Genomic DNA, 15017 nt, shown 5'->3' with positions numbered 1-15017 from the left:
GGCTAAAATATTTTTCAAAAGGAAATCAACTCAAATCTAACAGAGCCATGTTAGTAGTAATGTAGGCCGGCAGCTTGGAGAGCTTGTTCTTTTCTATGACTTCTATTTTGGAAAAGGTACAGGCGGAACGAAAATTGAGTCCAGTCTTTGGTACCGGAAGTTTTGGGGAAGTAGATCGATGTTACTTCACTCGTTGGGGAGCAGTCAAATAATTTTGTTCTCAAATTATTCTGCGCTTTTACATACGTATATTTATAGCCATGGATGCATGTGGACTATCTAAAGACGTCAATGGTGTGTAATAAAATAACTTCTAGATAACGTTACCATGCTAGCTAATATCTGCAGAACTAATATAAAAAGCCCCATGTAAAAAGTGGCATAGTTAGCTATCAGTTGATCCCCGGCTAAAATCGGTTGTTATGACTGCATTGTTAAGCCAAGTGTGCTTGTAACCCTATCTAACTAGCTATCAATTTAAAGTAAAGACAATTTGAATGGTGAAGTTATTGCTTAGTGCAAATTAATCCTGACAAAGGCTAATGTCTGATGCTTCTATTCTATGGAGCCCCATCCTGTAACGACGAGATTATAAATTATTGTCCGCATCATTAGCTGACAGACATAATGATATATTACTACTGTATATATTTTGAACAGTGTTCTGACTTCTGATTGAATGTTTGTCAATTTGTACACCTACATTTCAGATCCAGTTCTCAGTCTTTCTTCTCTGCACCTCCTGGTTCCACCCTTGAGGCTCCTGTCTGCTGCCATGTGGCAGGTGGCTCAGCAAAGAGATGTGAGGCACTATGAGAAGTTGGAGGAGTTTGTGACTCTGGTGACAGAGGCCATTCCAGAGCTGCTGAGCCACAGACATAGAGCTCAGCTCATTCTAGGTCTGAGAGCACGGGTGAGAGACGAGTCAGGGGGCATAGGGTTATTCAGTTGGATGGAGAGCCCTGAAAAGCGCAAATGAAATATATTGAACAGAGAATTTCCTATGATGATGAGTGGAGAATTGAGTCTGTTCTATACATTATGTAACTGTCTGCAATCCTATGAATGGGTACACCCCACCTGAGTTGATTGAGAGATGACAATGACATGGTTTCTCCAGCTACATGTTTGTACCACAGTTAATACTTGTTTCTACTGTGTGATTCAGTTGGTTCTGGAGCTGTGCCGAGGCCCTGCCGACCCTCAAACCATCCAACCTTACCTGGACAGCATGCCCACTGTTACTCCAGGATGCACAGGAGTAAGTGGGCTATAGTCCTTTTAGAACAGAACTTGGTTGTTTTCCAAGTGGATTTGAGTGCACACAGCCACTATGTGATGAGATGATTGTATCTGTTTACTGTCTTGCAGTACAGAGACGCAGAGGTGGAAGCATCTGAATCAAATTTTGTGGTGCTTGTCCAATCACTGCTGAAGGACCCAGTCGAGAGGGAGTGCTTCTTTCAGGTAATTTTACACTCGGCGCTGTGAGCCTCTTGCAGGACCGCGCTGCTTACATCAAGGTTTTACTGAAAACAATGGGAGTGTCACGCCCGGGAAAAGTTACAATCCATCGCCTTGCCTCCATTTAAATAATGTTCCCCCAACAGGAGGTGTTCCCGGAACAATATGGCCGACATTATGACACAGCGGTGCAGACGTTAACATGGGAGTTCCTCTCCAGACTGGAACAACTGTTTCCAGTACCAGATCTCAAGCAGGTATTGAGCATTGTGGCATGCATAGCTTCTGGCAATTTAGCCTTTCTGATATTGGATGTTGCATAAATCTAGCACAGGTTGGGAATAGTACATTTTGGGAAGACAAACACAATTCTTTAGGCTACGGTGATTGAATATAAAATGCATTTCTAAAACACATTCCCTTTCAGACCGCGACATGGCTCAGCTCTGCCCCTTCAGTCCTGGAGGAGTGTATGCAGTCTACCCCAGAAAATCTGAACCTCATTCTCCAGCACCATAAGAGTTTTGGACATTTAAAAGAACCTTGTAAGTCTCCTGTAATGATTACCAAATCATGATGCAACGTTTTGTAGCACAGTACTGTTTAAAACTCACAGGTCTTTTTACGACACAGTTCTTGTCTTCTCTCGTTCAGCTGCTCTCTCCTCCTCCATGGGCGACAGCATCCTCTCCTCTCTGTCCACCCCTAAAATGGTGGTCACCACTGAGCCGACCACTTTTGTCATCCGGTCAGAGTCGTCACATAACTCTGCAGACGTGCTGGGCCCCATGTCTTTAGTGGACACTGATGCGGTAGTAGTAACAGTTTACACTGAAGTCGAGGTTGGAACAGAGGTGGAAGAAGAGATTGTAGAGACGATGAACGAGGAATACGTACCGTCAAACGCCTCTCCACTGCGGGAGGAGGTGGTTGAACTTAAAGCTGAGGATATGAATCTGGAGATGACAGTCGTTGAAGAATATGGCTACGTGGGGGAGGAGATGAGTGCGGCCGAGGAAGAGATGGACACAGTGAGTGAGCAAGCAGATGAAGCCGTTAATATCAGTGAAGACATTGGAACTGGGACAGAGACTGTAGCAGTCAAAAAAGATGTCCAAGATGAGGTGGTGGCAGATCAGGACGGCCAATCAGAGACTGTGATTGTATGTGGGAACCAGGAAGGGAAGGACACGTCCCATGTGGTCAACTTTCAAACCCAACAACCTGCGACGTCAAATGTGAGGCGGTCTACACGGCTGCAGTCGAAGACGCCAAGAACTTGGAGGAGGAAAAAGAAGACTGAGAACAAGTATGAGTGATGATTAGAGAATAGGAGTACTGTCATTTAAAAAGGAATCTGCCATTTTGTCATAAAATTAGTGATATTTTTGTTTTCGTTTTTAATCACAGGAACAACGGTGAGGCCTCAAGCATGGTTTATGTCAACTCACCCAGGGGAAGAGAAGCCGGTAATAATGATCTCTCCAACTATTCTGATAGTGACTATTCTGACAGTCATCAGGGAAATGGTTATATACAGTGAAGTCAGAAGTTTACACACATTTAGGTTGGAGTCATTTAAAACTCATTTTTCAACCACTCCACAAATGTCCTGTTAGCAAACTATAGCTTTGGCAAGCCGGTTAGGACATCTACTATGTGCATGACACAAGTAATTTTGCCAACAATTGTTTACAGACAGATTATTTCACTTATAATTCACTGTATCACAATTCCAGTGGGTCAGAAGTTTACATACACTAAGTTGACTGTGCCTTTAAACAGCTTGGAAAATTCCAGAAAATGTCACAGCTTTTGAAGCTTCTGATAGGCTAATTGACATAATTTGAGTCAATTGGAGGTGTACCTGTGGATGTATTTCAAGGCCTACCTTCAAACGCAGTGTCTCTTTGCTTGACATCATGGGAAAATCCAAAGAAATCAGCCCAGCCAAAAATTCTAGACCTCCACAAGTCTGGTTCATCCTTGGGAGACATTTCCAAATGCCTGAAGGTACCACGTTCGCCTGTACAAACAATAGTACGCAAGTATAAACACCATGAGACCACGCAGCCGTCATACCGCTCAGGAAGGAGACGCGTTCTGTCTCCTAGAGATGAATTTACTTTGGTGTGAAAAGTGCAAATCAATCCCAGAACAACAGCAAAGGACCTTGTGAAGATGCTGGAGGAAACGGGTACAAAAGTATCTATATCCACAGTAAAACAAGTCCTATAACGATATAACCTGAAAGGCCGCTCAGCAAGGAAGAAGCCACTGCTCCAAAACCTCCATAAAAAAGCCAGACTACGGTTTGAACCTACACATGGGGACAAAGATCGTACTTTTTGGAGAAATGTCCTCTGATCTGATGACACAAAAAATAGAACTGTTTGGCCATAATGACCATCGTTATGTTTGGAGGAAAAAGGGAGAGGCTGCAAGCTGAAGAACACCATCCCAACCGTGAAACACAGGGGTGGCAGCATCATGTTGTGGGGGTGCTTTGCTGCAGGAGGAACTGGTACACTTGACAAAATAGATGGCATCATGAAGTAGGACAATTGTGTGGTTATATTGAAGCAACATCTCAAGACATCAGTCAGGAAGTTAAAGCTTGGTTGCAAATGGGTCTTCTAAATGGACAATGACTCCAAGCATACTTCCAAAGTTGTGGCAAAATGGCTTAAGGACAACAAAGTCAAGGTATTGGAGTGGCCATCACAAAGCCCTGACCTCAAGCCTATAGAAAATGTGTGGGCAGAACTGAAAAAGCTTGTGCGAGCAAGGAGGCCTACAAACCTGACTCAGTTACACCAGCTCTGTCAGGAGGAATGGTCCAAAATTCACCCAACTTATTGTGGGAAGCTTGTGGAAGGCTGGTTACCCAAAATGTTTGATCCAACTTAATCAATTTTAAAGGCAATGCCTTATGTAAACTTCTGACCCACTGGGACTGTCATTCTCTACTATTATTCTGACATTTCACATTCTTAAAATAAAGTGGTGATCCTAACTGACCTAAGACAGGGCATTTTTACTAGGAGGAAATGTCAGGAATTGTGAAACCTGAGTTTTAATGTATTTGGCTAAGGTGTATGTAAACTTCTGACTTCAACTGTACATATTCACAGTAGCAACAACTGAGGGACCAAAATTTGGAAAAAATATGAATGTTTGGAAGATGTATTGTATGTCTTTCATTGTGTGGTCTCAAGGTATTTTTCAATGAGCATGCCCTTTATTTAATTCCCAAGCCATGCAAATAAAACATGCCTTGTCTGACTTCTGTCTCCCAGGTGGATCTGACAAGGTGACCCCCTTTACCTGCCCGAAGTGTGCCTACCACAGTCTGGAGGAAAAGAGCCTTCACCTCCACATGCAAAGCATTCACACAGAGGAGTACAATAAGCCCAATGTGTCTGGGAAAAACAGAGCAGAGGTTTCACTATGTCCTGACAACACTGGCCAGATATTCACATCAATCAAACCTCTCCTTTCTTCAAAAACTTTAATAACTGAAAACTCTGAGAATCAAACCGGTAATGCTGGGATTCCCACGAAAACAAAAGGCTACCATAAGTCCCACACATGCGCCACGTGCGGTAGGCTCTTCACTCGCTCCTCCGATGTGAGGAGACACCAGCTCACACACACGGGTGAGAGACCTTTCCACTGCTCTCAATGCGACAGGACCTTCCAGCATTCGTGGGACCTGACCAAGCATGAGAAGAAACATGGTGGGACATCCATCACTTTCCCCTGCCAGCAGTGCGGGAGCTCCTTTGCCAACCTCCGCTCTCTGACAGCCCACCACAGAAGTTCCCACCTGGGCGAGAGCGACCTGCCCCACCTCTGCTCTATCTGTGGCAAGAGCTTCCCCTCCTCCTCTGAGTTGCTGGAGCACAGGAAGAGCCACGGGACCAGCCTCCAGTACATCTGCCAGCAGTGTGGCGAAAGCTTCCACTCCCTGCTGGCTCGCTCCCAACACCGGCAGACCCACCTGGTCAAGCGGCAGTTCAAGTGCCCGCACTGCGACAAGAGCTATACGCGCAAAGCTGATGTGAAGAGGCACATGTTCTCCCACAGCGGCGAGCGACCGCACCAGTGCAACCAGTGTGGGAGATGCTTTTCCTTCCTCTTCCTGCTCAAGAAACACCAAATAGTTCACACGGGCGAGAGGCCTTTCCAGTGCTCCTACTGTCCCAAGAGGTTCACATTGATATCCATCCTGAGCAGACATGAGAGAATGCACACCGGGGAGAGACCCTTCCTCTGCTCTCAGTGTGGGAAGAGCTTTCTGTCCCAGGGGGAGCTGTCCAAGCACCACCGCTCCCACACTGATGAGAGACCGTACGCTTGCAATCAGTGTGACAAGAGGTTTAAGAGCAAAAAATCCCAACAGGAACATATCATCTCCCACACCGGCGTGCGCCCTTACCCTTGCTCTTACTGTGGGAAAGGATTCACCAAACCATACGCTCTGACCAGGCACCATCTCATACACACAGGGGAAAGACCATTCCCCTGCGTCCACTGTGGGAAGACATTTCTCACCCCCGCAGAGGTACAACTACACATCCGCATTCACACCGGGGAACGCCCTTACCCCTGCCCTGATTGTCAGCTGAAGTTTAGGAGTTCGTCAGACTTGGCACGACACAAACGCTTTCATACAGGGGTGCAGACATTTGTCTGTAACCAGTGTATGAAAAACTTTCCCACCTCGTCCAAACTGAAGAAACACATGGAGAACCACTCGGGGTCAGAGGCAGTCCAGAGCTCAGACTTTGGAGAAAATTCCAACCAAGCGTGAAGTAAGGGCAGCAGCACAATTGCAAAAATGGCAGACAATTAAAGTAAATTTACCTTCACAGCTATTATATTCTACAATGTCTCTGTCAAGGAAGGTCTTTCAACACCATTAGAGCTCTATGTTATCTTGTCAGTCTGACTCGTGGCCATTGAAACATAGCTGTCAATTATTATTTTGTCTGTCCAAAGGGGGTTGCAACTCAATCATGTCCTTGACTTATTTTATTGTAAAACTAAATCAGCGCTATGATCATCCAATTAGTCAATCTGTAGCTGGTCTATTAGAAGAGCTAGTAAATTAAAATGTTTGTCAATAACTTTTGAAGAATGTCAAAGATTAGTAAAATGTTCTGTTACGGTAATGAACCAGCCTTAGGTGGATGCCAACTTGTCTCCTTGTCTTTAAAGTTCCCAGCACAATACATGTATTTTGTTCTACTTTGTAGCCCTCTGTCTCTGACACACATACCAGTAATTAAAATGAAATCAATTGGGCGGGGGGAACAGGTTAGTCCCATGTAGAGGAAACAATAGGCTTTGGGTAGCTTTGTGCAGAAGATCTGTTGGATGCCGGTTAAATCATTCCTAGGTGAAACTATCCGATGCATTTCCGATGACAGGTCCTTTGTGACGCGCAGTAATTCCAGGATCACTTCCGGATTGCTTGTCGTTCGTGGCTACAAGCATGTTATTAACTGGTTTACAATTAGTAAAACATTCGTAGACAAAGCAAACGTAGTGTTCACAACATTATTTGCTACAATCTAGCGTTCAGGAAGGAACCGATGCATTAAATCCCGTCGTCTAACGGGATCCTCCATCTAACTTTTGTAACAACAGTCAGCATTCGGCCCACGCGACAAAATGGACTCGGAATTTTCGTCAGCGGACAATGCAGGTAGGCTGTATCTAATAAATGACCATGCAAATATACCAGCCGCTGCATATACTATTTGCTACTTGAGTTATTTTGGGGTATGTTCGGCAAGACACCATGTTCACAGCCTGTTTGCAGTCAAAAATGAAGTCCACAGGACACAAGCAGTACTCACGTATTTCTACAACAATTACGAACATTTGCTCCACTGAATATGCCCCAGTACCCATAATTAAGATGCATAAGCTACATTCAATTACACAAGACTGTTGTGAAACGTTATTTAACCATTTCAGATAATACACTAGATATGTTGCAGATTGATTTTAAAAATGGTTTACAATACTCTTTTTCCAAACCAATGAAGGTACAACACAGGACAAAGTTTGTGGACACCTGCTCCTCGAACATTGAAAAGTCATGGGCATTAATATGGGGTTGGTCCCCCTTTTGCTGCTATAACAACAGCCTCCACTAGACATCCTGTGAAGGCTTTCCACTAGATGTTGGAAAATTGCTGCGGGGACTGGCTTCCATTCGGCCACAAGGGCATTAGTGAGGTTGGGCACTGATGTTGGGCGATTAGGCCTGGCTCACAGTCGGCGTTCCAATTAATCCCAGAGGTGTTCGTTGAGGTCGGCTCAGTGCAGGCTAGTCAAGTTCTTTACAGACCGATCTCATTTCTCTATGGATCTCGCTATGTGCACAGGGACATTGTCATGCTGAAACAGGAAAGGCCCTTCCCCAAACTTTTGCCACAAAGTTGAAAGGACAGAATCGTCTAGAATGTCATTGTTTGCTGTAGCGTTAAGATGTCCCTTCACTGGAACTAAGGGGCCCGAACCATGAAAAACAACCCCAGATCATTATTCCTCCTCCACCAAACTTTATAGTTGGCACTATGCATTTGGGCAGGTAGTGTTCTCCTGGACTCCGCCAAACCCAGATTCGTCGTTGGACTACCAGATGGTGAAGCGTGATTCATCATTCCAGAGAACGCTCCAGAGTCCAATGGCGGCAAGCGTTACACCACTCCAGCTGAAGCTTGGCATTGCGCATGGTGACCTTAGGCTTGTGTGTGGCTGCTCGGCCATGGAAACCCATTTCACGAAGCTCCCGACAAACAGCTATTGTGCTGACATTGCTTCCAGAGGCAGTTTGGAACTCTATAGTGAGTGTTGCAACCGAGGACCGACAAATTGTACGAGCTACGCGCTTCAGCACTCAACGGTCTCGTTCTGTGAGCTTGTGTGGCCTACCACTTTGCGGCTGAGCTGTTGTTGCTCCTAGAGTTTCCAATTCACAATAACAACACTTACATTTGACTGGGGCAGCTCTAGCAGGGCAGAAATTTGACCAACTGACTTGTTGAAATGTTGCCATTCTATGACGGTGCCACGTTGAAAGTCACTGAGCTCTTCAGTAAGGCTATTCTACTGAAAATGTTTGTCTATGAAGATTGCATGGCTGTGTGCTAGATTTTATACATCTGTCAGCAACTGGTTTAGCTGAAATACCCAAATCCACTAATTTGAAGGGGTGTCCACATACTTTTCTATATACAGTGTATGCATTTGACATTCTGATTGCACCCTTATTATTCATTTTCCCATGCTGTTTTAGGTCTCCCTCTCCTCTCCCTCTGCCTCTTGGTTCCACCCATTCAGCTTATGTCCGCGTCCATATGGCAGGTGGTGCAACAGCGAGATGCCATGAATTATGCAATGCTGGCAGAGTTTGTCTCCCTGGTGACAGAGATGGTCCCTGAGTTGCTGATCTATAGGCACAGGGCCCAACTTATTTTGGGATTGCGAGCAAGGGTGAGTGTTACAACCCTAATGAATGAGTGTATAGGCATAGATAGAGCCCTTATGTATTCCTTTGAGAATCCGAGAGTGGAAGATGTAGTTTCGTGTAGACACACTCATTTCAAAACAGTCCTTTTAGAATCCGAGAGTGGAAGATGTAGTTTCGTGTAGACACACTCATTTCAAAACAGTCCTTTTACAAGACAGAATGTTGAATAACTTCATTTAGACAAACTTTACCTGTTGTCTGCTGATTTTTATCCTTATGTCGGAGGTAATCGGGGAGAAAATATCCACAGGGAAGTGTTATTAGCTCGACTTTCAGTTCTCCGTATCGTTTTCAATACTGATGCATGGGACATAAACACGTGCACAATATCTAAACAATGGCCAAGCGTGACCAAACGTTGACAACTTTTCATTTGTAGTATATCACATGCGCTTCCAGGTGATTGCGAAGGGGACATGCTTCGGTCGACAACGTTTGGTTAGGTTCGGCTATTGTTTGCATATTGTGCATCATGTGCAATGAGTCAGGAGATAGAAAATACAAACTGTGGAAATATTATCTTTATTTTCTACTGCCAAAAGGACAACAGCACGGACAACCGGTAAATTGAGTGTAAATGTCCTTTTATTCAACATTCTGGCTTGTAGAGACTACTGCATATTTTTTAGGGCGACTTTTTCAGACTGAAAAGCCATGGGGTGACCATGGTAACAGTCTGACGTACTATAACTATATAACTAATGAATAACGGCGCATGGGGTATGTGTTATTGCAGCACATTCTGGAGTTGTGTCGCAGTGAGCATCCTGTAGAACCTCAGGTCATCTTAACCCAGCTGTACATGATTCAACCACTTACCCACTTCAGTAATGATGTAAGTTGATCGTCAATGAATACCTTCTTCCTGGAGGAGTAGACTGGAGTGAAATGCACTGCTATAGATACACTGTATGTTGGACAAATGTGTCCTTATTTGATGTATCCTACAGGTAAGTGACACAGAGGTGGAGTCGTCAGAGACTCATTTTCTGGAGCTGGTCCAGACCCTGCTTAAAGACCCTGATGAGAGAGAGCATTTTTTCACAGTGAGACTTTACAGATCACATGTTCTCTTTGCATTGGATTTACAGGTCAATGAAGTAAAGTGTTTTGCATTGCATTTACCTGTATATTAAATCATGTGGAGGGGTTTTCTTCCTCATCTGTGTCCCTCAGGAGATATTCCCAGTGGAGTATGGACCACAATATGACATCGAGCTGCAGACTCTACTGTGGGAGTTCCTGTCCAGATTGGTTCAACTGTTACCGACCCCTGACCTCGCACAGGTGAGGGAAAGAATACCTTTCTATTCACACCTACTGTTTAATAATCATTGTGCTGTACCAGATTAATTAAACTGTGCAAGGAACCATGTGAAGTGGAATATTCAGTAGATACATATCTATTATTTTATCTGTCCCCCAGACAATGGCATGGCTCGGTACTGCCCCCTCAGTCTTGGATGATTGTGCCCATGTTATATCTCATCCAGCAGATCTGAAGAGTCTTCTCCAGCACCATAAACGTCTTGGACATTTGGAGCAACATGGTGGGTGACACGTAGCAAATGTATCCGTGCAGTTTTAGAACTGAACATGGCATTCATCCAAATGGATTGACTTTAATTGTAGCATCCTCTCTTTGAACAGTACCCCCCTGCGCCATGGGCGACTGCATCCTGTCCTCTCTCTCCATCCCGCCACACAGTAGAACCATGATCAGCACTGAGCAGACCACCTGTGACAACCAGTCAGAATCCTTGGAGGAGTTTGTGGATGACTTCGAGGTGGAAATTGTAACTCTGACCGATTATGAAGAGGTTGAATTTGGTTTGAGTCAGGAGGAGGTGGAGGATGGGAACGATGACGAAGGACAGACCATGGAGGACAAGGAAGAAGAGCCTAAAGAAACGCCCGCTGAAGAAGTGGAGAAAGAGGAGAAAGTGATGGAGGACCATGAAGAGGGGGACTTGGAGAGCAACTCGCATCTAGAAGAAGCCGAGAATGACCCAGCATCCTCCCATCACCAAACATCCTCTGGGCCCCACATTTGCTCAGTCTGTGAGAAGAGCTTCAAGTTTGCCTCTGCACTAATAGCCCATCAGGTCATCCATACAGGAGAGCGCCCGTATGTGTGCCATCTGTGCGGACGGTGTTTCTCCTTCAGGCAGTCTCTGGACAGGCACAAACAGACACATAAGGATGGGCGCGTTTACGACTGTTTAATCTGTGGGGAGACCTTTCAGTCCTTGTCAGCCCGCACAGAGCACAAGAAGAGCCATATGGAGCAAGGCGCTTACCAGTGCTCACAGTGCCACAGGAAGTTCAACTGGGCGTCGGCCATGGTGAGACACCTGAAGGCTCACACAGAGGGCACTGAGGTCAAAACGCAGGAACTTACAAAAAGCCTGAAGTCTGAGAAAGAGGATATAGAGATTGTAGGAGAGGTGGCTATTGAACCCCCTGAAACAGACCCGGTGTTGGAGGATGGAGGGAAATCCTGTCACAATCCACAGGAAGGAGCGGGTCAGTCCACCTCATCTGAGCCTGCCGTGTTGGTGCCTGGACTTCTGGACAAGGTTGTAACACTTGTCAAGGTCCGTACCAGTGGTAGGAAAACCAAACCGACCTTGAAGGTGCAGATGGTGAACCTGCAGAAGCTCAAGGGAAAGGTTTCCACCCCAAAGAGGACGGATGGAAGCTTGATGAACCCCCAGGGTTTCACACCATTGCATTTTAAGAGGTAAAGTAGATCGATGCAGACATTTTAAGGTTAAATAACAAGTTTGGTATTTTAAGTGAAAAATAAGATGTAACTCAACTGTCTTCTCATGGCATTAATGCTTGCTCTAGGCGGGCAATTCCACGGTAACAGAGTGACACTGAGACTGATGTTTTTACTTTAAAATGTATGTCAAACAGAAAACTAAGTTTATTAACAGACAGCACAAACTGTCATTCTGTTACCAAACTACAGTTTTTCAAGTAAATGTATCCTTGTACAATTCTCTGTGGAAATTGTTCAATGTTGTCCTTGTGCATAGTTGTATGGTTTGTTTAACTTCGCAATCATTGGTGTTTGTTTGACATACATTTTAAAGTGAAAAATCTGAGTCTGTCACTCTGTTACCTTGGAATTGCCCTCTACCTGTTTATCTTCAACAGTGAGGAACACTCCTATGGCTCACCAGTGGTCTCAACAAAGGAAGGAGATACAGGTGCATGTATTACCTTATTAGTTTTGCATAAGTGTGTAATTGTTTGGTCTGTTGAGTGGTTACCTACATACATTGCTTAAACAATTGTTTGTATCCTGCCCTTATTGAATCCATCAGGTTTTCACTTATACTTTGTTGGTCCTTCAGGGTGGTGTCCATTCGTCAACTCAGACGAGGCGTCCGTCCAGCAGCACATTGAGACGAACCACTCGGGGGAAGTGCAGGAAGACGCTCCGTCTGCTCCGCACCAAACAGGCCAAGCTGGACACTATGATTGCCCAGACTGTAACAGCAGCTACAAGTTTCAGTCCTTACTGAAATACCATCGGCGTGTCCACACCGGCGAGCGCCCATACGTGTGCCCTCAGTGCGGACGCCGCTTCTCCTTCAAGCAGTCACTGGAGAGGCACGGACAGACACACAAGGATGGGCGCAAGCATGACTGTCTGATCTGTGGGCAGAACTTCAAGTCCTTGTCAGCGTACACAGAGCACAAGAAGAACCACATGGAGAACGGTGTGTATCGGTGTTCGGAATGCGACCGGCGGTTCTCCTGGAAGTCTGCGCTGGTCAGACACCTCCGGACTCACACGGAGAACGCCACCGAGGCTGAGCTCTCTTACAAATGCCCAAGGTGTGACTTGGGATTCAGCAGTAGTACGTACCTTAACAGGCACCTGCTCACACACCAAGAGGAGAGGTTGCATGTCTGCAGCTGTGGCAAGAACTTTGCCTACAAGGCTGCTCTGACCGCACACCAGCGCACCCACCTGAAAGAGAGGCCACACCAGTGCAAGCAGTGTGGAAAGGGTTTCCTCTACAAGGGAGGGCTGGTAAGTCACATGAAGATCCACTCCGAAGAAATGCCTTTCATGTGCTCATTCTGTGGGAAGAGCTTCAAGAGGGAGAGGAACATGAAGAAACACGAACGCTGCCACACCAGGGAGAACGTGTTCAGCTGCTCGCAGTGCGACAAGACCTTTGTGTACAAGGCCACACTGACCAGGCACGAGCTAACCCACTCGGGGGAGAGACCGTTCCTGTGCTCCGATTGTGGCAAAGGGTTTTTCTCCCATGCGGAGCTTCTAAAGCATGAGCGCTTCCACACGGGCCACAAGCCGTTCCAGTGCTCCCACTGCGGGAAGCAGTTCACCCAGTCCTGCTACCTGACCATTCACCTGCGCTACCACACAGGGGTACGGCCTTACTCCTGCACCCATTGTGACAAGAGCTTTCTCAGCGCCAACCGCCTAAAGAGACACCTGAGAACCCACACAGGAGAGAAACCCTACCTGTGTTCAGAGTGTGGCAAAGGATTCAAACAGTCATATCACCTCAAGATGCACCAGCAGACTCATGCCACCAAGATTTACTGAGGCATGATTGTGTCTCTGTCCAGATTTCAGTCAAATGATTTGGTAGAATGTAATGGTGAGTTAGCTGTCGACTGTAGACAACCATGAGTGTTAAAATATAAATACTGAATAATAATATAAATTCAACATGCAACAAATTCAAAGATTTTAGTGAGTTACATTTCATATAAGGAAATCATTCAATTGAAATAAATTCATTAGGCCCTAATCTATGGATTTCACATGACTGGGGAGGGGTGCAGCCATGGGTGGGCCTGGGAGGGCTTAGGACCACCCACTGGGGAGCCAGGACCAGCCAGTCAGAATGAGTTTATCCTCTCAAAAGGGCTTTATTACAGACAGAAATACTCCTCCGATTCATCAGCTGTCTGGGTGGCTGGTCTCAAATGATCCCGCAGGTGAAGAAGCTGGATGTGGAGGTCCTGGGCTGGCGTGGTCTGCGGTTGTGAGACCACCAACAGCTCTGCCAACAGCTCTGGTGGGCATTCCTGTAGTCAGCATACCAATTGCACGTTCCCTCAACTTGACGCCTCATCTGTGGCATTGTGTTGTGACAAAACATTTTAAAGTGGCCTTTTATGGTCCCCAGCACAAGGTGCACCTGTGATCTCTCATCAGATCCTTGGGCTCCCGAGTGGCACAGCGGTCTAAGGCGTTGCATCTCAGTGCTAGAGGCGTCATTACAGACCCTGATTCGATCTCAGGCTGTATCACAACCGGCCGTGATCGGCAGTCCCATAAGGTGGCGGACAATTGGGCCAGCGTCTTCTGGGTTAGGGGAGTTTGGCTATCATTGTAAAATAAGAATTTGGTCTTTACTGACTTGCCTAGTTAAATAATTATCATGCTGTTTAATCAGCTTCTTGATATGTCACACCTGTCAGGTGGATGTATTATTTTGGCACGGTAGAAATGCTCCCTAACATAGACATAAACATTTTTGTGCATTAAAATTGAGAGAAAGAAGCTTTTTGTGAGTATGAAACATACCTGGGATTTTTTATTTCAGCACATGATTTCACATTTATATTTTTGTTCAGTATATTAGTGATAATTCCTAATCTATAGATTCATGAAATGCATTTGAATTCTTTCTGGCTTTCCTCAGCTGAAATACTGTGTCATAGTTACTCATCAAGGCACATACAGCTCTTCTGTGAGCTGAATCACTCATGTGACACAACTTTGGCCTGGATTTAATCTGTAGAGCCCTGGCTGCAATTAATCCTGGACAAAATGTTGTTTTTGGTTGATTATCACAATGTAGAAGTACTAAAAGAATTGTGTCTAGTACATTGTGTTTTATGTGTCTAGTACATTGTGTTTTCAGAGTTGTAGCTCAAATGAGTTTAATGAAGAGACTTCAATGAACAATACAAAAATTGTTACTGTCTTTTGTAATGAAAACTT

General features: G+C 45.3%; 1 protein-coding gene across 3 annotated transcripts; it reads left to right on the top strand.

The window, feature by feature from the left end:
- The first annotated feature begins 82 nt into the window (after positions 1-82).
- On the top strand, positions 83-14983 carry si:dkey-14k9.3 (C2H2-type zinc finger protein). 3 transcript variants are annotated; one of them, XR_004207025.1, is made up of 15 exons: positions 83-294; positions 711-913; positions 1169-1261; positions 1372-1467; positions 1611-1721; positions 1892-2009; positions 2119-2773; positions 2875-2933; positions 4764-7177; positions 8780-8976; positions 9750-9848; positions 9964-10300; positions 10510-10563; positions 10664-12231; positions 12379-14983. XR_004207025.1 is itself a non-coding variant. In XM_020469074.2 (9 exons), exons 1-9 carry the CDS (start codon positions 7144-7146, stop codon positions 13605-13607), a joined length of 3036 nt encoding a protein of 1011 aa, XP_020324663.2. In that variant the 5' UTR covers positions 6568-7143; the 3' UTR covers positions 13608-14983. The 3 variants fall into 3 exon arrangements, 1 of the variants encoding a protein (XP_020324663.2); XR_004207024.1 differs by having other exon boundaries at positions 8780-10300; positions 10440-10563; XM_020469074.2 differs by lacking the exons at positions 83-294; positions 711-913; positions 1169-1261; ... (3 more) ...; positions 2119-2773; positions 2875-2933 and having other exon boundaries at positions 6568-7177; positions 9964-10059; positions 10190-10300; ... (1 more) ...; positions 10664-11756; positions 12179-12231.
- The last annotated feature ends 34 nt before the right edge of the window (positions 14984-15017 follow it).

This window comes from Oncorhynchus kisutch, unplaced genomic scaffold (genome assembly GCF_002021735.2).
Source record: "Oncorhynchus kisutch isolate 150728-3 unplaced genomic scaffold, Okis_V2 Okis09a-Okis19a_hom, whole genome shotgun sequence".
Classification (NCBI taxonomy): Eukaryota; Metazoa; Chordata; class Actinopteri; order Salmoniformes; family Salmonidae; genus Oncorhynchus; species Oncorhynchus kisutch.
The sequence above is the reverse complement of the archived record's forward strand: the minus strand, read 5'-3'. Positions and strand labels throughout refer to the sequence as shown.